Here is a 20,822-nt window from a genome sequence, read left to right on the forward strand (position 1 = left end):
TGGATGAAAAAGTCTTCAAATGCTGTACTATGTAAATATTTTAAGAATGGGTTTTTTTCAGGAACTTGTTGATGATCTGATTTTCTGTTTAGACCCAGAAGCTGACTTGAACATGTCAACATTTCTCTACATTGTTTCCTCACAAGCCAAAGTCCTTGACTTCTGTACTTAGTTTACCAGTAAGACCTAACCGTGATGCTACTGTGTGTGTGGCGGGGGGGGGAAGTAGAGGAAGAAGTACGTGCTCAAGCTGTGGCACACTCTGCTGGATATTCACACACAGTTATCAATGCTGAAAAAGTCTCGTTAATTAACAACTTAGGGTGAGCTCTGCTCAGACCTTTGAAAAAGCTGTCTGAAAAACCAACCTTTTCACCAAGCTTCCGGTTTGGACAAATAACTTAAGATAGTGATACATTGTCAAACGGACATAAGGTACAATTAGGGCACATTCAGACACATATCATAAAATGGTAAGAACTCTGTTCACTTATCTTCAAGACCAATGTAAATTAAGCCCCTGTGTAATAAGACTCTTGGCTTTCTTTTGCAGTTATTTCAGAGTACATAATCATGTGTGAGTTTATAGTTCTGCTCTTAAAATAGCAGTTCATTTCAACAGAAAAGAACTTCACTTTTGTACTATTGGAACTGCCAGGCTTTGGATGCAGTCAGCCCAGAAGTAAAGTATTTTATTGTAATCACTGTTGAAATAGGCTACTGTTCGTTTGTGGAATTGGGTATGGAGTCCATTCTATTGAATGGGCCCATAAGGGAGTGTCATTTTTTAATTTTGCCCCTCTCAAAAAACATGTAGATCTGGTCCTGCTGTTTAAATGTTTCTTTTTGTGTTTTTAATGCTACTTTACCACCACTGTGGAGAATTCACATGGTTTCCGAATGTAGGCAGATACTGATTTGGGGGTCCTTTCAAAGAAGACATTCCTCCATGTGCACTCTTAGGTGATACAATGAACTAATGCGTGGTTTGGTTCTAGAAAGCTAGCAGAAGGAGGCAGTCAAGACTGGGGCTGCAGCACTGGGGAAGGAAAGTAAACTCTTTGCTCCTGTGCCATTTATCTAAGAAAAAAAATATAGATACTGTACTTGTTTTTTCCTGTAATGGAGACTAAGGGGAAGGGGCAGAATTCTGATCAGGCAAAGGCCACACCATCACAGCCTTGAGTCATACTAGGGTTTCCTCCCTCAGTGGCTTTCTAGAGACCAATCACATACCTGGAACTCACAAAATTCCAGCATTCGGCGACGTTTGACTCTAAGCCACGTAACAGTCATATTCTCATTTATATGTAAGTAAGTGCCACCAAATCGCAGCCAATTTATGGAGCCCCCAGAAATGGGCTTTCAATGCAAGTGAGAAGCAGAGGTGATTTTTCAATTGCCTTCCTCTGCAAGATCTTCCTTGGTGGTCTCCTATCTGAGTACTGACCATGCTTAGCTCCTGAGATTTAAGAAGATCAGGATATAACGTGTCACGTCCCCCCCCCATTGTTTAGTTATACTTTCACACAGATCAAATCCTACTGTCATATCCCAAAGAACTGTAAAAAATATGGGAATACCCGTGCCCTAAGGTCAGCATGGCATTAAACTATATGGTTCAGTCATGTGCTTGGGTGTTCCACCTTTAGAGCTTCCCACACTTTTTAAACCTTAAACTTCAGGTATATGGGTTCTAATTTGGATTAGGACTGCAGCATGTGAGGAGTGTTTTTTACATCTTCCCCCTGTACCATTTTCCTGAGTTTTAAATGGTTCCACAGAGCTATTTGTGTTGGCTGTTTTTACTACAAGCAGAAAGTTTGGGAGAATATTTTAGTAATAAAAATGTGGTATTTGGCAAAATAGCAATAACTTTCAGTGACTTCCTGTCTATTTCTTCCAATTTCCCATTCTCCTTTGTACTTTTCTAGTAAATAAAGCTCCAGATTCTAAACCTGCACTGAAATTTTTAGGGAAAATCGCAATTAAGCAAAAGATGTGACAAACAAATTTAAGTCAGTGGTGCAAATCATTTTGTGGTGGCAGTATTAGAAATGTTTCACAGCGCAATCCTAAACAGAACTACACCCTTCTAAGTGCATTGAATCCACTGGTTTTAGAAGGGTGTGGCCCTGTTTAGGATTGCACTATTATGCAATTCCATCATACCAGACTAAAGCTGTAACCCTATGTGCATTGACAGGGGAGTAAAACTTCTTGAAGTTATTGGTACTTTCAAATAAACACACATTGGATCATATTATGTATGTCCTTTTAGTTTGGACTCAGCAATAACAGTATGGAAAACTGGCTTTGCCAGAAACACAATATGGAACCTTGAGCAATATGGGGCCTTCACATTAATTTCCCCTATCTCATGCAACAAAAGCATTTTGTTGTTGCTTTAGATCTGTATAGAAAAGGGGCCATTAATTGTTCTGATATTTTAATTCAGAACATTAATTCAGATGTTTTAATTCAGAACATTGCTCTGAGATTCAAGGACAGAGTGATTCACAAATTGAAGTTATAAATAATAAACTGAAATAGTGTCTCTCAAGGTGAAAGAGCAGCAAAATGATATATGTTTCAGTGTGCTTCCCTTATCAAATGTTTATCTTACTTTCTGTTGTTAAAATTACACAAAAAGAAATTTCAGCAATAACATTGTTATAGTTAAAAACAGTAAAAATTAATAAATCCAGTGAAGCAGCAACAGCGAAATATAATCATTTATGATTACTGTACACACATGTATTTAACCAGGCCTCAGATTCAGCAGGAGCTCACAGGAGCACAGCTCCTGAACCATTCTGATGGTTCCCCCTCTTCCTCCCCACCTACCTTGTCCATTGAATAGTAGGTGCAGCTGTATAACAATCCTTGGATTAGAAGAGCAGCCCGCCACCAGGAGTTTTGCCACACCCCCAGCAGCCCTCATTAACTCCTGGAGAAGCCCATGTCACACTTTCTCCACTTATGTGATTTTGGGTGGTGGGTGGCTTGCTGGCCTTTTGACCCACACATGGATCTCTAGCCAGTCCAAGCAGGCCTTGCTCACCCAGGGCTCTTTTCTTGCATTGGATTGCTTTTGGCTGGGAGGTATGCTAATGAGCTCTGCCACCTATTTTTCTATAAAACAACCCCTGCCTGCACGTGCTTTAGGAACCCGGTCTATGACAAGTATCACATCACATGCCTTTCTCTCTCCTGTGGTAGTCTGAAAGAGGCCCAATTCAGATGATGGTAAACAAGAAGAATTTACCTGTACAAATTCCACAATGTACAAGCTTTCTTAGTTACACCAGGTTCTGAGCCACTCTGCCTCTGCTGTTCACATGTCCGCCTAGGGTGTACTATAACAGCACACATGTAGCAGCTGAATATGTTGTTTAAACAAGGCACCCTCGTATGCTTTTTCCCCTACCACAATATGGTGCATGAATTAGCTTGAAGCCTGGCTTACATATGCAGCAGAATAACATGGTAAAGGACTCCGTAATGTTTTAAATAGGAGGAGGGAGACACCATTTCTGATTGCTTCCCTTGTGTTCTGTTGTTTTTTACATCTCTGGAAGTAGAGAACATCTGGGAGAAAAAAATCTAAGAGTTCTCTCGCTGCTCAGCTAGTTTTCTGCTTGCATGGAAGTGTTTTTTTCCTTGTTTACTATTAATTTGTTATTCCTCAGAATCGTGAAATCCAGTCTATTCTGCAATTTAACAGAACTAGTATCGTCTCCATCGCCAGACATCCTTGCTCCCTTTCAGTCCGCTGCTCTGGAGAACCAAACCACCGCGCACGATTCCGAACAGCTGCAACAAATGCCCAGGCATGCGAGGGATTTTACAAAAACCAAAACCCTGTAATTTCCCAGAAAACACACGATTGGTTCCTTCCCTGACGCCCGCCCTCCTCACGGCCAAGAAGACGAAGGCCGCGCCGCTAAGCCCGCCTTCCTGTCTGCTGCGATTGGCTAGAATTGCCACTAAGCCTCTGCTCCGACTGGAAACTGTTAGGTCATCTCGAAGGAGCCAATCGGCGGAGATTAGGGAGGGAAACGGCGTGCTTGTATTGGAGAATAGTGATGTCAAATCTCCAAGTTAAGGAGGAGGTTATATCCTGCTTGCCTCTGACTTGCTCGGCTCGCAGCAGCGGCTTCTTGTTGCTCGTCCAAATGCAACATCGCAGGGGTTGCGAGTGGCGGCTGGGGAAGAGCTCGGGGCTGGCTCCCGCAAGAAGAGCAGCCAGGAAGCCGGGGGCTGAAGGCAGCAGCTGCTGCTGAGCACAGGTCTGTTCTTCTCGCAACTCTTGTGGAGCCGCAGAAGGATGGATGTCGTCTGCCGATGGGGAGGCATTGGTGGCTTCCAAGCGGGTTTACAGAAAGGATATATATGCCTGCTTAGGAGAGCGAGGCTGGCGGGAATGGTCAGGCTTTAGCTTTAGTTTCTTCTTGGCCGCCGCCGCTTGTCCGTGGGCTTCTGTTCCAAGTTGAGGCTCCGCAAGAGCAAGGGTCCAGTAGCACCTTGAAGACTAACAAAATAGGTAGCGGGGTATAAGCTTTCGTGAGTCAGTGATCCCTTCTTCAGATACAGCTAGGAAGAGTGATGGGAGAAAGGAAAACTGTCTCGTTGAGGTGATTGCTGTGGGATGGGGATGTTGACCGAGAAGTGAGATCCCATTAGGGAATGCTGCTGCTGTGCTCTAGTGGCTGCTTTTCAAATCCTGTTTTCTAGAAGCGTTTCGCCTTTTTGAAGGTTGATGGGGTTGACGGTAAACAGTTATGCCACAGATAGTGGAATTGAAGCCTAAGTGGTGTTTGAGTCAGTCTGTAGGACTGGGTTGGGGGCTTCTCATTATAAAATAGATTAGACTGGTGCTATTGATCAGTGAGAAGAGCAGAGGTAGTTAACTGCTGGATCTCAAATTGCAGATGGTTTGCATCTGACTAACGTGGAGAAGACATGGTCATGACTGTAGCTTGTCAGCCAGCTGATCTTAAGGTTGTGGTCTACTGATGAGAGCTGGTCACACTGCACTCAGGGATAGGTAAAAAGATACCAAAAAGAGGCTGGCTGTGCGATGTAACATGCAGTTGGAAGAGGCTTGTGTTTGTAAGTAGCTTGTGAAATTGGGAGGATTACTCAGAATCCCGAAATTCATTCTCAGCAACCTGTATTGCATGCATACCATTTGATGATGCTACATGATCTGCTGTCTTACTCATAGGCTGACAAGGAACTTGGAATGCTAACATTTCTCTGGCTTACTAAGGATCACTATTTGTTTGGTGCTTCCTTTTTGTGAGCTAATTTTTAAAGTTACATACAGCTGTCCATAAAACTTTTCCAGTTTGGCTCGTTAAAGTTTCTGAATAAAAGTATTTCAAATGGTTGAGTTTGGGTACTAAAAATGTCTTTGCCTTTGAAATTGATGAATTCAGGTGACTTGGGATGTCACAGATTCTTACTACCAAGTGCTATGTAAGGGTGTGGTGTGTATGGCATATGTGACAAACAACCCCTTATTTGAAGGAGTCCGTGTATCTTTTCAGTGAGGATAAAATTTAGTGGTGTAAAAAAAAAGCTACTTTATTGATGTATTGTGGGCCTTTAGGCTTGCCTAGGGAGAGCAAAAAGATGGAACGGTGATGGTTCAGTCTTTCTAGCACTCCCATCCCCTGCCTCCCTGTAAATTTTAATGCCATCTTTTTTGTTACTGCTGTGTGTTATTGGTTGTAATTTGTTTTTAATGATGTTTATATGATATGTTGTACACTGCCCTGAGCCCTGTCTCTCTGGGGGAGGGTGGTCTAAAATAACATTTAATAAATAAAATAATAAATCAAATGAACCTAGATTTAAGGCCAGTAGCTCCTGGAGACCAACAAGATCTTTTGGATATAAGCTTTTGAGAGTCAAGGCTCCCGTCTTCAGATTGAGTTGAAACTCTTATCTGACAAAAATCTTCTTGGTCTCTAAGGTGCTACTGCTCTCAAATCTAGTTCACTAATATCCCTCCTTTATCCTGCCCAAGGTTGTGTGTGTGTGTGTGTGTGAATACACACACAGAAATTTCAGCTAGCTATTGGATTGGAAGCATCATGTGCATGGTAGACACATCCCCTGTGTGGTGTTCTTCTCTTCCTCTCCTCTCCCCTCCGCCCCATTCTATATTTGCAGAAAATAAACTGTCAGGTTATGGAATCCAGAAGTGTTGTGTATGTCCCTCCTAACTGAGGAATAGCTCTGAGGATATGAAATGGCCTGACTCAGTTTCAAGGGTGCTCACTGTCTGCAGACGCGTTGGCTCACAATTCATGAGCTGTGAACAAAGGTGTTTGTCCTGTGCATGTAACACATCTGTGTTTTATGTCCTGTGACAATTGTGCATGAAGAACTCAATTGGGATGGGGGTCTAACATCAGGAAGGGGAACTGGGTAGGAGCAGAGGAAATGTAGGGGCCTCTTCCGTTACAGCTGTGTTTTATATTGTGGCTGTACATGTAGAGTGTTTTTTTTAAAGGAGAGCTAATTCCACCAGCATAAACAAGAACAGTAAAGCTATTGATGTATATATGACTACATGAGTGGGAGGGACTTTGTGAATGAAAGAGCTGTTCTGTGCTTACCTCAAAATTATATCATGTGTATTTCCCCTTCCTTTTTTAAAGGTGAGAGTGGAGTGATTCCTGAAACGTCAGTGGGAGAATTTTTCAGTCTAGCACGGGATAAGCTCACAGCATAAGCTTCTCTGGGGACTTCTGTTGCTTTAAATAAGAACCTTCATTGCCACATGATGCAAGGTGAGAGATTTCCTTTCTGAGAAAGAGATTGGCTCTGCTCACAGCTCTTGAGAAGCCAGACTGTCTTGCAAAGAGCGTGATGGGCAGCTGGAGAAGGTGAGAAGACCTGCGACAAGCTGTTAACCAAGCCTTTCTTAATTGCCTGGAATCCTATGAAAGTAGAGTTTTCTTTCTGGAGGAAATGACTGATGACTCAAAACCTTATATTTTTCAAGTCTCTTATCCTCCGAAGTAGATAAAGCAGCAACTGGCTAGGCAACTAAATTCAGAAGCTTTATCATTTTTTTTAAAAAGCTAGGATCCAAATTTGCATCAAATTGTTTTTAAAGGTTCTAATTTACAGTGTGCCTTTTTTTGGAAGAGGAAGTCTGTCTTCCATCATCTCTAAAGAACTATTGAACTATTTATTCCTTGCAGTTGCTGTTAAAAAAAGAAACATAACCAAACAAATCTGGACCTGAAACTAGGAAGATACAGATCTGGGAAAATGATCCAGGAAGTTATGAACCAAAGAAGTGAATAATCTAGCCAATTTGTGGATTGTGTCTGAAGGATCCTTGCCTAAGAGAGAACTGCAGGCAAGGCAATCCAGAGTGGATTTGATCTTGTTAGAATCTGCTGCAGTTTCTCTGCTGGCTCTGTGGCTGGCATCTCCAGTACTGGATTCTGCTTGATGGGGGGTTTTGCTAGAGGAGCAGACCTTGCAGCTAAAGACAGAACTGTGGACTTAGCGGGGTTAGTATCTATATGCCAAAAGGCATATTGGCTGAACCACCAAGCAAAAAAAAAACTTCTCTAGCAATTGTCTTCTGTAGTACATTAACAGTTTGTGGAAGCTATCGTAATCTTGCAACATGACATCCAAGCAGGAACAAAAAGAAGCTCATCACACCAATGGAGTGGTGCTACCCATTGTTTCTGGGTCTATAGACTGTCTCTCCAGTCCTGATAGAGAGCATCTAGTTGACTCCTCAGAGTTTTTGGGACCTGATGTAGTCGGAGTGGAGGTGGTGGTGATAGACTCTCGAGCCAATGCCAAAGGGGTACATGAGGAGGATGCCCTGCTTGAGAATGGCAGTCAGTCCACTGAGAGTGATGATACCAGCACTGACCGGGGCCCAGAGCCAAGCTCTCCTCTCAAAGAGACTTCCTTTTCCATTGGGCTGCAAGTCCTCTTTCCTTTTCTGCTGGCAGGGTTTGGGACGGTAGCTGCTGGAATGGTATTGGACATGGTGCAGGTAAGACTGTGGCATGGGCATGTTGTATACCAGTCCTAGACTTGGTGTTTGCTGCTGGTGGCTTTAAATCCTACAAAAGCTTGCTGCCCCTGGCCTAGTTGGGGATGGACTTAGTCTGGGATAAGCATAGGTGAGTCATTGGTTTGTATGTCCCAATTGCTAGCCAATAGCATGTGCTGCAGCAGGAATAGCTTGCTGTGCTGTTGTAGAATTAATGAGATTTCAGTTAGTTATTAGCAATGTCTTTCTGGGGCTGTTTCTAAATACTGCTGCCAAACAGACCAAGATCCATCTCTATATGCTATTAACACAACAATCTGTAAAATCCTGTTTTCCTGATCAACATAAACTCCTCACAGCTGGAAAGGCAGACATGCTGGGGTTCTCCTAAGAGCCTGAATCCCGGAGTGCATGTGCTTAAATTGGGGGTTCCATTTTAATTTGGGGGAGGGCATGATTTGTTTGCTATTTCAATAATAGAAATGATTTCTAGCTTCAAGCCCTAGCATTGGTGATAATGTGTGTGCCTGCAGAGCTGCCAATTGAAGAATGACTCAAAGTGCTGCAGTAAAACTATGGAACCAGTGCTGTACATTGGCCAAGTCTGGTGACATCAATGCTTACAAGCTGGAGCGACTGCTATGCGGCTGAAAGACCACTTTAGCTAGGGATTGAAAAGATGTGCCCATAATCTGGCTTTCCCTAAACCTAGTTTTCCCTTTTCTCTGAAACTGAAAGTGCAGGGTTACCACTGGAAATCTCCAGCAGGTCTGTCATGCAACACTAGTTGCCATATGAAATTTGCCCCTCAAATGACATTCTTCAGTTGTTTTATGGTTTTGCTGACCTCTGTGCCCCAAAGTCCAGCTAGCTGTTATGTTGTAAAAAAGGCCAAGACCTTGACTTTAGAGCTCATCTGTCTAAGCCAGCCAGGTAGCACTTTAGATAAGACAGATTCCAAATTATGGCTGCCTTAGGGTATGACTGGCATGGAATCAGTAGTTACTTGAGTTTGATTTTTAAAGTACTGCTGCTCTTTATCAGGTTGCATGTTTAGTGGAATAAGGTTGTTCTGTGAATCCAATATTGAGTGTATATTACCTACACCTTACAGCGTTATTAGGTACAGTAGATTCCTAGCTTCAACCTCTCCCCTATATTTCTTTATTTTTAAATACTTGTTGAGATCTCAGTTTCACTTTGGCTTACATGATTGGCTTGTGGGGAGTTTAGGCCAAGCTTAAGAAAAGCATGCAAGAGCAGTGCTACAGCAATGCTGCTTCTTTAGCCATATGTTCTTGGTCTTCTTGGCAAATTGGGTCTATAGTCCAAATAAAAATAAAACATAGTTCTTGAAGTACATCTTTGCATTTTAACATTAGAAAGTACCTCCTGAGAAGATAGGGTTGTCCTGATAACTCCTTTATGGTATGCTATGTGTCAGATAGTTTGAATTGGTTTTGCTAGTTACTATATCTTTTGCAGAGTTTAGGCATCTGCTAGCTCTTTGGTCCAGCGTATTAGATGCTTCCTTTACCCTTGTGTACAGACAGATTCATATTGTTTTTCCGTTCAAGTGTTCACTGTCTCTGGATCTATATGGAAATATAATGCATGAATTTTGTTCACATGAGTCTGTCCCCTGCCAAGCCGACCATTGATGGAAGAGCAGTACAGAGTCTATCTTACTTGCAGAGGAAAACATCTATCAAATGTTTGTTGTTCTTTAAAAGCCCTTTAGAAAGCTTACCTGCTATGTAACATTGGAGGCCAAGGCACTGCATGTGTGCTAATATTTAAACCTCGGTCATCACAATGGCATTTCATAAAAGCAAAATATAAAGCCAATACCCTAGGAAAATAAAGACTAATCATCTTGTATTTCTGTTAAGTCAAAACTGTACTTAACATCTTAGTATTTAGTTTATGCTTGTGGTAGTAATTACTTTTTTGTGCAAAAAAAAAGCATTCCAGTTTTTAATAGCAGGAGCTTGTTGGTGTTTTCTTATATGCCAGGGGCTCCCAGATCAGTTACTGATTAAACTACTCCATGCTTATTTTTGAGCTGGGCAATTCAGCTGTATGGATTTGAGGTTGTAGGACTGGTCTTCAGTCTCTCCATTTTGTTACTAGGAAGAATTGAGGGAGGGTCAAGGCTCAGTGGTACAGCATCTCCTTGGCATGCAAAATGTTCAGTCTCTAGCTAAATTTCCAGTTAAAGGATCAAGTAGGAGGAGACATGAAAATCCCTAACCTGAGACACTGTGGAGCCGCTGTCAGTCAAAGTAGACAATACTTACTGACCTTAAGATACCAAGAATCTGATTCAGTGTAAAGCAGCTGCAAGTGTTATGTGAATGAAGATGGTTTTGTGGGTTAGGGGTGAAAGAGGCAGCAGCATGTCCTTTCATTTCAAAACTTCCTGCTTTCACCAAACACCTTTACACGTTGAATGTAGAATGGCAGTCAATTCATTTAAGGTGCAGGTAGGTTGAGGTCATACATCAAACAAAACTTGTTGGAGCAGTTCAGCCTTTAGAACAAGATGTTCAAGGAAGTTGTGGGATTGTCCTTTCTTTGAGGCTTTCAAGGAGCTTTTTAGGATGCTGAAAACTTAATAGATCCCATCTTAGGGTAAGAGAATAAGGCTTTTCAGTGTCTTGGTTCTCTGGACTGATTAACAATTATGTTCTAATCTGCTAAAATGTTGTCTGCTGTAGAATTGCTCTTTCTGTAGCTCTGTATGCACACAGTGGGATCCCAGTTTCTGGAGCTGACTATAATATGCTGTGTAATAGAGAGGATGCCAAGGTATGAATGATCTTTGAGAGGGAACATAGCAGTTACAGACTGGTATGGAACAGTCTTTTTGCAGGTGATCAGATTTCTTTCTCCTGTTCAGTGTCAAGGAATGGTCTTGAGCAAAAAGGATTGGGCTGCCAAAGGGGTGTGCTGAACATTGTATTTAAGACAGACATGTTTATTCCTTTTTCTTGACCTCTAGCCCTTCAAGGGCTAGACAATATTCTAAAGGAGAATAAAATAAATGTCTTATGTCTATATTTGCAAGACTGATTTCATAGCAGTTTTTGAAAGCCAATGAACTTGGGACACTTGCTGATAGATTGACTAGGGATTGCAACCCTCTGATTTGAATTTATTTTCATGCAGGTATGCATATTTACACAAAGTACTGGGCTTAATTTGGGCCAGATTCCTCTGGGAGTATTCTAGGATTTTCCTAAAGAAGGAACTGTTCTAGATCCTAGAATAAAAAGCATGCCCGAGCACATGTAGTTGCTGTAGAACAGTTAACACCTTACATTTTATATTGAGGAGCAGAGCTTCTAGGTATGCTTCAGCCATGGCACTTCTCCTTAAAAATAAAAGGAAGTATCTTGGGGCAGATTTGGGACTATGGGATATTTATGACTTTATTAAACTTGTTTTAATCTTTGTGCTTCCTTCTTATAGTCAGCACGTTTGCAGGCAGAGTATGTGAAGACTGTAAATTCATTGAGGGCAGAGAATATTTGTAATATGCTTTTAGAACCACATGTAATCTGTTAAGCCTCAGTAGCCAGCCTAATTCTATATATGGCTGCTCTGAAGCAGGTCTCAATGAAATCAATGAGACTTTGTGGCCAAGAAACCTTCCTAGGACACTTCAGAAAATACTTGCTGCCCTCTGTCTGCATGAGAGTGTCCTCTAGTAGTATCTTGGCAAAGGGTTCCAGTATCATTGCAATTCATCCTTTCCTCACTTGCTGATATGTGTTTACTTCCTGTGTTCATTTACGGTGTATAATGTCAAGGATTTTCATCTGTGTATTTTGCTACAGCAGCGTATTGGTGCCTGGAGACATGTCTCCACATCTGGGAGAAGTAAATACTTTCATGTCATCAACTTACCAAATTTGAGATTCTTTATGAATTTCACGTTATCAATTGTGAAAAACGGTATAGGCATAGCTGCTAGACTTTGCTGGCCCTGCAAACATGTCCTTAATTGTCAAATCTAAGGAGGCTCCTCCAAGAATTCTTGCATTCCCTGTTCTAGGTTGCTGCTTGTCCTGATTTTGGACAGGGTTACTCAAGAAATAAGGACTTTGAGACTCCTTCATAAACATGTACAGAATTGCAGTATAAGGTGCTGTTCAAAAGCTTCTTTTGACTAGCCAAAGGGGATGTGATGGAATGCAAGGATTACATTGTTGAGAGCAACTTCTGTTCAGCTGTAACTTGTGAAAATATGGCTCATGTGTCTGGGACAATTTGCCAAGAGGGGCCTTACACAACCTTTTTGCTTGTGTTCCATCCTCCTCCAGGGAGCTCAGAATGGCATATGCAAGGGTCTCTTAAACATTTTTCTATCCAGGTATTAGCCATACATTGAGCCAGTTAACATTTATTTTCTCCATGCTTAATCCTAGCTGTTGGCCTCAAGCTTCTACTTTTCTAACGGGCTTGGGCTACAAAGCTGCACTGCAATTCAACACCTATAATTTTCTCCTATACTAGTTTTAATGATCACCCATGGGAATTCAACTGCAACAGTATGTTGCCTGAAGCAGCATAAAGACAGCTTGCTTCCTCTGCCTGGCCTCAGTGTTGAAGAAAAAGATCTCCTACCCTTAGTCTTTGGAAGGTGATGGCTACATCAGAAGATGAGCAAGGGTTGACCGTTCAGCAGCTTGAGTGTCTTTTGATTGTTGGGTGCCGATATAGGGTGGAGGGTAGAGGTGTTCCATCTTACAGCAAACATGTAATGTTCTGTGAATTTAAGATGTTGCAAGCTGATCTGTGACTATATTCTAAGTAGTAACTGGGGAGTTAGGGGACATTTGACAAGTATGAATTGGAAAACAGCAACTGTTCACAGTAAATAAGAATCTGATATGAACATGACCTCTCTACACTTTTCATCTGGGTTTCCTTAGCAGATACATTTTTGGAGCAGGGACATGGAATCTCTTAAGTCTGGACTGATACTCATATTGAGGGATTTGTTACTCAAGTCTCTACTTTGATATATACACACACCCTGGAAGCAAATTCACTTTTGGCCAAGAAAGCTAATTACTACATATATTAACTCAGACGCTGACTGGGTAATGGGACAGAGTTTAGTATATGGGATGGGTATAAGATTCATTGTACTTGGGAACTTTGTGTGCTGAAAGAGGGATCTGGATCACTGACTTGGAAGAGATCCTGCACAGAGATGAATCCCATTGTGCCAGGTCATAGTTTACTTTCTGTTTGGGTGTGTCATCCTAAGCAAAGCCTTGTGAAGGTACTGCTACGTCTGTTTTAGGTTGGCTTACTTAGTGATTTCAAACAAGAAGGACATGTGAAAATACATATATTACACAGGCTTGGGTGGGAGGCTGTGTCCATACTGCCCTTGATCAGGCACTGAAAACTTTCAAAAATATTTTTTCCATTTATTTGAGAGGAATTATAGCTCTTCCTTTCAGTGCTTTGACACAAATAGTTTTTAGTCAAAGGATACTATCTACCTGAAGAAGTCTTGTTTCTAGAGGAGCTAGCAGGGAGCTGCTGATGGTTATAAGTGTGCATCAGGCTTGTGTGAGTTATTAAGGGAGGGAGCTGGCAGATAACAAGGACTCTCGCCTAATGCAAGTGAAGAGTCTTGTTTTCTGTCCTTGTAAAAAGCTCTCTCTCCGCCCCACCCTGCTTTGGAAGCACCCCTGTTTGCTTTCTAGTCAGTTGGTTCCAGTTACAGCTCATATTTATCTGATGCTACACTGACAATGGAATGGTGTAAACCTTACTCGTTGCAATGTTTTCTACAGCCAATTACTATATAATGTCTCTTCAGATTATTTTGGGCTAGCTGTGTGTTGTGTGCTAAAGTTTGTAGAAAAGCTCTGATGAGATTTTAAATAAAAATGCTTCAGATAGAATTGGTGGATGGTACATTTAACTTTCTTTCTGCCTGTTACCTTCCATGTTCCAAATTGCCCTTCCCCACATAGCCTTTCCTAAGCAGGCAAGGCAGTCTTAAACCCCACTTGGAGTAAGGAGTTGACAAGTGGACAGAATTACATGCCCATCTCCCTCCTTCTACTTTCCACTCAAAAGAGGGGGTATATGTACTCTAATGCATGTGTTGTGCATAGGCAAACAACCCACAAAAAGAGCTGCATTATGTTGCAAACACTTATTGACACTTAATATTATTACAAAACTTGAAATTTATTCACATGTGCCAACTCACTGACCACCTCCAATTGAGCACCGTATATGGAGCCTAAGCTTCCAGTGATTCAAATGGAATTCCATTTGAATGAAGACATATTAAAGACCATCAACTTGTCCAAGTGGAGTGTACGTTGTTTCCAAAAAGTCCACAAGTAGTCCTGAGTCCGACTTTGGACGTGCCAGTGCAACAGTACACTGGTAGGTATCTGTTTCTCAAACGCTTCATCAGGCGCTTGCGTACTACAGGGATTGATGAACCAGATATCACAATCATACAGTTTACAAAAAGTCAGTCATCAATGGCTGGCGTTCCTTGAGAAACAGATACCTACCGGTGTACTGTTGCGCTGGTACGTCCAAAGTCGGTCTCAGGACTTCTTGTGGACTTTTTGAAAACAACATACACTCCACTTGGACAAGTTGATGGACTTTAATACGTCTTCATTGAGCTTTTGAAACATTGGAAGCTTAGGCTCCATATACGGTGCTCAACTGAAGGTGGTCATTGAGTCAGCACATGTGAATAAATTGTAATAATGTAAATAAATTGTAATAATGATATAGTCAATAAGTGTTTGTAACATTGTGCAGCTTTTTTTGTGGGTTGTTTGCCTTAGGGTTTTTCTGGGGTACCATTCATGTACAACTTCCCTTCATTGTAGCATGTGTTGTGCATAGTGCATAGATTGCTGCTTATGTATGGCTACCTGACAGCTAACAGAAGGACAAGTGCCTAAGCTTCTCCTGGTCTGTGCTACTTCTTATTGAAAGTAGGGTTTATACACTTTAGTGTGGTACTGGGGGGTTAACTCTTTCTGTAAAGAAAATGAACTCGGAGAAGAGTTCAGTCCTAATTTTTACTGTACTGTTATTTTTCTACAGAAAGGATTTACCCCAAGTGATAGAGCATTCAGTTGCAGAAACACACCCTTGCTTACTCAACTGGAAGAGTCAGGGGAAAACTTTCCCCCTTTATTCCACTGCATATATACATTACCCCTCCAAGGCGTAAAAGACGGGTTGGTGAATAGGTGGTTTGCAGCTCCATCATCACTGCTGTTATGATTGGACTTCTTGGTTGAAGCTAAAAGAATTACATACTAAAGCTTCTCACCCCCTCAGGTTTCCTTGCTTCAGACTATTTGGGAGGCTTTGTGGTCTCTTAAGTCCTAATAGAGACCTTGAAAGGAAGTGCTTGAAGGTGGCCACTAAATATTTGATGGCTCACCAGAGGTACTGAAAAGGTAAGCTTTATTAAATATGCTGATCAGTCTTGTACATGTTTATCCCCTACTTTCCTCCTGGGATCTGAGAGTGGCATGCATTGTTCTTCCTTCCTCATTTTGTCCTCACAACAACATATGAACATATATGAACATATGAAGCTGCCTTATACTGAATCAGACCTTTGGTCCATCAAAGTCAGTATTGTCTTCTCAGACTGGCAGCGGCTCTCCAGGGTCTCAAGCTGAGGTTTTTCACACCATTTTGCCTGGACCCTTTTTTGGAGATGCCGGGGATTGAACCTGGGACCTTCTGCTTACCAAGCAGATGCTCTACCACTGAGCCACCATCCCAACAACCCTGTGAGGTAGGTTAGGCTGAATGTGTGATTGGTCCAAGATTGCCCATAACAGTTCACAATCAATTACTAAAATCAGTTAATTTCCCCTTAAACTTCAGATTACTTTTTCCTGGACAGGCTTCATCATTCTGCTTATCTGTTTATTACTGTGAAACTTGTTACTCGCAGAGAGAATCTACACATCAAATGCTCATGACATCCTTTCCCCTGTAAGGTTCCCCTTAAGAAGAAATCTGGACTTGTATCTAAGGAAGTGTGCCCCAACTCATGAAAGCTCATATGGGAATAAATGTTCAGTCTTTAAGGTGCCATGGTTTCATGACAGAACAGGGATTTGAACACAGGTCTTAATTCAGCACCCTAAGCATTGGCTCAACACCTCTAAAGAAAGGTTGTATTATCAGAACAGGATTTGAGGGTGTGTTCATTCTGGAGATTCATGCTGCCATTGGCAAGTATAATATGTGCACTTACTGTTGAGGTTGACATATGTAATATGAAATTTTAAATCTATAAATGAAAATGCTTTTAGATTGGGATATGCTTATTTTATATTGCAATATACTTTTTGGCATGTAGACCTTGAGTCATTCCTGAGAAAGGCAGGATATCAGTGTTTCAGTTAATATGACAGGTGAGCATTGAAAAACATCTTCTGGGAGAACTGGTGGTGAGATAGATTAGACTACAGTGCAAGGGCCCAGGTTCTAGTTCTCTAGCTTCTGGATCATGTGAAGTGTAGATATGTTCTTATATATAGTGATGATCTGATCTTTTGACCTGAAGCTTCATGGATTTTCACCCAGTGTCTTGTCTCTTCTGGTACAGCAGCCTTTATTAGTATAAGAAATGCTGTCATGCTATCATTTTGCAGTTGTCACAATTATTACACGTGTAATGCACCTTTTACACAGACACTTTTCTCTATATTTCTTTAATAGCCAAGGGCTAGCCTCTGTGTGCATAGGCAAGTCCATGCAACAAGGCCACACTGTAGCATTGTGTGAAATCTAATTTGAGGATAACCCCTTCTCTGAAATTTAACAGCAACAATTGTGCATGTATAAAACACCTGCTAGAGGTTGGGCAATGTTTGGGGTTGTAATAGCAGCCCAAAAAGGCATGCAGGTGAGCAGGGGATGAGGCAAAGGTAGGGTTTTCTTTTATCTATTCTTATCCATGTATATTTAACTTGATGATTGGTATTGTTTACCTTTGTCCTTCCTATTTAAATGTATAAATGAAGCTCATAAACATAGGCAAGATAACACACACATCTGTTTTTGTAGGCTTTCAGAGCTTTTGTGTTGTGGTTGCAGAACTGACTCTTAAAGGACAGTGTTTGAACCTTCAAATTTGAACACAGATTCAGTGTTTTCCCTATTCAACTCTAATGTTCTTTGGCCTCAAACTACCTTCTTCCCCATGGAATTAATGTTATTAGTTAGGAACTAATTTAATGCATAGAGCAGTGAACATTAAACAAAACTGCTTGGTAATTATACTATTTACACACCTGCCAGTCACTGGTCTTATAAAAAATCATTAAGGAAAACTGAACTCTGTTGGCCTTAGAAGAAGATGCATTGTGATCCACTATTGTGGGGAAAAATATTTTACAAGTTGCTTCCTTCCCAGGACCATACATCTGCTGTGGTATTTGTGTTTTCCCTTCCAGCATTCCCCTCCCCCAACTGGATTTAAGTGGATTATCCGACAAGAGGGTTAACAGGGCGGTCCTAAGTAGAGCTCTTAGAGGGGCATAGTTCTGCTTAGTTTGTACTGCAAATGTATCTTTAATTGTCAACTGGCTGTGAGTAGTCCCTTTAGACTAGGTCTAAAATGGGATCAAGCTTCATTACGTGTGTTCAGTCTGAGAACACTGTGTGGACAAACATGCTGGTGTCTGACAAGGTTGTCTGCCTGTGAATAGCTTGGAAGGAATTTGGGTGGTTTTAAGTACATTTTGAATGAACTCTCTTATTTGACACAGTGAGACTTAACTACAGCAGTATCATATGCCAGTCATTGTTTTCTTCTGAGGAATGGATCCAAGCAGATACAAAATCTCCTCAATACAGTGAGAATTCAAAATAGAGTCCTTGTAGGTTTCTAGGATGAGTCTTTTAAAGTAAGGGAGGTATAAGTTCTTATGTATATAATATTGGTGTAGTTTAGCGGTTCTTAGCACTTATACCTGTCTTTCTGTTCACGTATGCCATCAAAGACATGCATGAAAAGCTTCTGTAGGATAACACTTTTCTGTAGAAGCAATTAGAGAAGAGTGTGTGGGGGAAGTGCATGGAGTTCTGAGGAAGCCAAAGTTAGGCCGATGGGGGAACTGTCTTTGGGAGGAGGCAGTATTTGGGCTAAACAGAGGAACTGATTTTTGGTTCTAGGCTGTGCTGCAACTTTTTGGGTTTTTTACTTACCGACATTGTAACAGTTTGTAAAGTGTAAATTATTGCCTACTCTGTAATAATTAGGATGTCTGTTAAGGTGTTCTTTGACAGTTTATTCCACACATCAGGAATCTAGTCCTGCCATAAGCACATGACTCAGCAGCTGAGCCTCCTTCTGTAGACCATCTGGTGGCCTTCAGCTGTAGGTGGTGGTTGCCTTGGGGGGGGGGGCGGTGCCAGCAATCTCCAGTTCTGCTGGGTGACCTGGGACCTCTGCCACACATGCAATGCCCACTCCCCTTTTAAATGATCCAGCAGCCTTTGGCCTGGGGTGGATGCGGTGGCAGGGCCTGCTGACTGGCTTTAGCCCTCAGCATTGCCCCACCATGGATCACCTGATGGCCATGGCTGTAGGAGGCCACTGCTGCACAGGTGTCTCCAACTTACTGGGCTTTGCTTGGCCTGGGTCTCACCATGCATATGTCCTCAGCCCTGGGCCTCCCCCACCTCCACTTACACAGGCAGGGGGGGTTAGTTCAGCATCTTCCCAGTCCCCTTCCATGATGGCTTAGGGGGCAGAGAGGGGCTTGCAATACCCAGCCACTTCATATATTTACCCTGGGGCCCAGGCTCACAGTATTGGCAGTTGAAGCAGGCTGGTGAAGCAGTTTGTTCCCCCCTCCAGGTAGCATAAGAGCATCTGCCCAGTGCTGAATCTCTGGCTCTCCCCAATGCTGAATCTCTGGCCTCTAGGTTTTCTATGGGGCCTGGCAGTGAGGACACTAACTCAGCTTTTACCGGCTGGTCTCCTTTATAAAGTTATACTTCTGGTACTTGGCATTACGTTTTATGGCACGAATGGCCCAGCCCAGAAAAGTCGTTTATGTCAGATCCTGCCCTTGTAACTGAGTTTGACATCTCTGCAGAGGTTCCAAAGCTGGGGAACTCCTTCCCCCTTGAGCTTTGCCCTGCCCTTTTGCTGCTGTCTTTCTAGAGTAGTTTCTGCTTGAATGTTTTTAAACTGCTGGGTTCGTGTGTGTGTGTGTGTGTGTGTGTATTTCTGGCTTTGCAGCCTTCTGGAGTTTGTGTGTTTAAACCTATTGCAAGCCAGCTAGTAGCTCTAGAAGGGCGGGATAAGAATATCTGGAATGTTATTTAAGCTATTATATTTCATGAAAGAACTTTATGACTAAGTAAAGAAAATAGGAGAAGAGCAGGGGTGGGTTATTATCTTCATTATGCTTCAGAGGAGTCAATTGGCAGATTCTTAACCATATGCAGTTCCGTATGCAGTTCCACCTGGTGTCATAACAGTTTACCCATCAACCTCCATGGCTTGGTAACAAACTCCGTGGAGGCTCAGTAGGAACCAAGCTAGGTTCATGATATGGGCTAATACCTTTGATAACAGATTCCATAAAGCCAGGTACCAGAGATAAAACTTGTGTTCATGTATACTCAAATACCCACACTGGCTGACACATGTTGGATATAAGGACACTCAAACCTTATCCTTTCCAAAGCACTCTTTCCTATTTTTAATAGGTAGAAATTAAGCTGATTAGTAGTTAAAACACGCTTGCTGAAATTAACCTAGACTTCTTTCTCAAGGGGGAGTGGGGATTAAAATATCTCCTGGTGTTTTTTTGGAAACTTTTTGCCTGTGGTCTCTGTGGTTTTATTTCTCCATTGTTGCAGTTCTCGCCCTGTAGTTAGAGCTCCCTAAGAAACCCAGATTGGGTGTTTATACAGTATGCTGAAGTTTATACCGGGAGGGGTGGGATGTTTATAGAGTATGCAAATTTTAGAATGATGGAGAATGGGTTGGTTCCGGCTAGATTTTTTGCCCATATTTGGAAATTTATGGAATTACATCTTGAAATCGATGACTTGGAAGTCTCTTGTGACTGGGGTTGCCAAGTCTGGGTTGATTCTGGGTAGAATCTGGAGATGGCAGGGTTTGGTGAGGGGAGGGACCTCAGTTGAATGTATATTGCCATAGAGTCCACCCTGTGAAGCAACCATTTTCTGTAGCCTGGAGATGTTATAATTCTAGGAAATCATCAGGCCCTTCTAGCAATCCTACTTGTGACTGAACTTATTCTGGGAATGCAAACAGAGGGTTTGGTCCTAAGACACACAGTTCAGAGCCAATGTGTGTGTCCAGCATCACAATTAAACTGGGCTGCTACCTGTGCAAAGCACCAAGGCATACTTAGTATATTGGACTGTGTGGACCTTAGTTCTTGGAACTGACAGTAGCTCAATTTAACTGTGGTGCTTGGCCTCTGCAAAGTCATCTGAGATAAGCGCTCTCTTTTTGTCCTTACCTGTCAGCCTTGTCACCTCTAAACTGGGGCTTAATGACTCAGGACTCAGTGTCTCTGGACCAGGCTATAACCTTTGGGACAAACAGGTGACTGCTGTTTTACTTAGCACTAAGCATGTCACTCCAGTAGTTCTTTCTTCTTTTTGTTAGTATATCTTGCTCTTGATCCCAGCTGCTGAGGAACCCTTTATTTCCCCAAGAATTCTTGCCTACGTGCAAAGGATTCTGTGGCCC

The 20,822-nt window shown here is 42.0% G+C and overlaps 1 protein-coding gene across 1 annotated transcript in view; it reads left to right on the forward strand.

Annotated features, from left to right (window-relative positions):
- The first annotated feature begins 4,105 nt into the window (after nt 1-4,105).
- The window catches only part of SLC41A1 (solute carrier family 41 member 1), a 41,171-nt gene continuing 24,454 nt past the window's right edge, over nt 4,106-20,822 (forward strand). Inside the window, exons 1-2 of the mRNA XM_060231321.1 lie at nt 4,106-4,292; nt 6,675-8,044. Coding sequence (XP_060087304.1) covers nt 7,661-8,044 — 384 coding nt within the window. The 5' untranslated portion in view covers nt 4,106-4,292; nt 6,675-7,660. The remainder of the gene's footprint in view (nt 4,293-6,674; nt 8,045-20,822) is intronic.

Source organism: Heteronotia binoei, chromosome 2, assembly GCF_032191835.1.
Source record: "Heteronotia binoei isolate CCM8104 ecotype False Entrance Well chromosome 2, APGP_CSIRO_Hbin_v1, whole genome shotgun sequence".
NCBI lineage: Eukaryota > Metazoa > Chordata > Lepidosauria > Squamata > Gekkonidae > Heteronotia > Heteronotia binoei.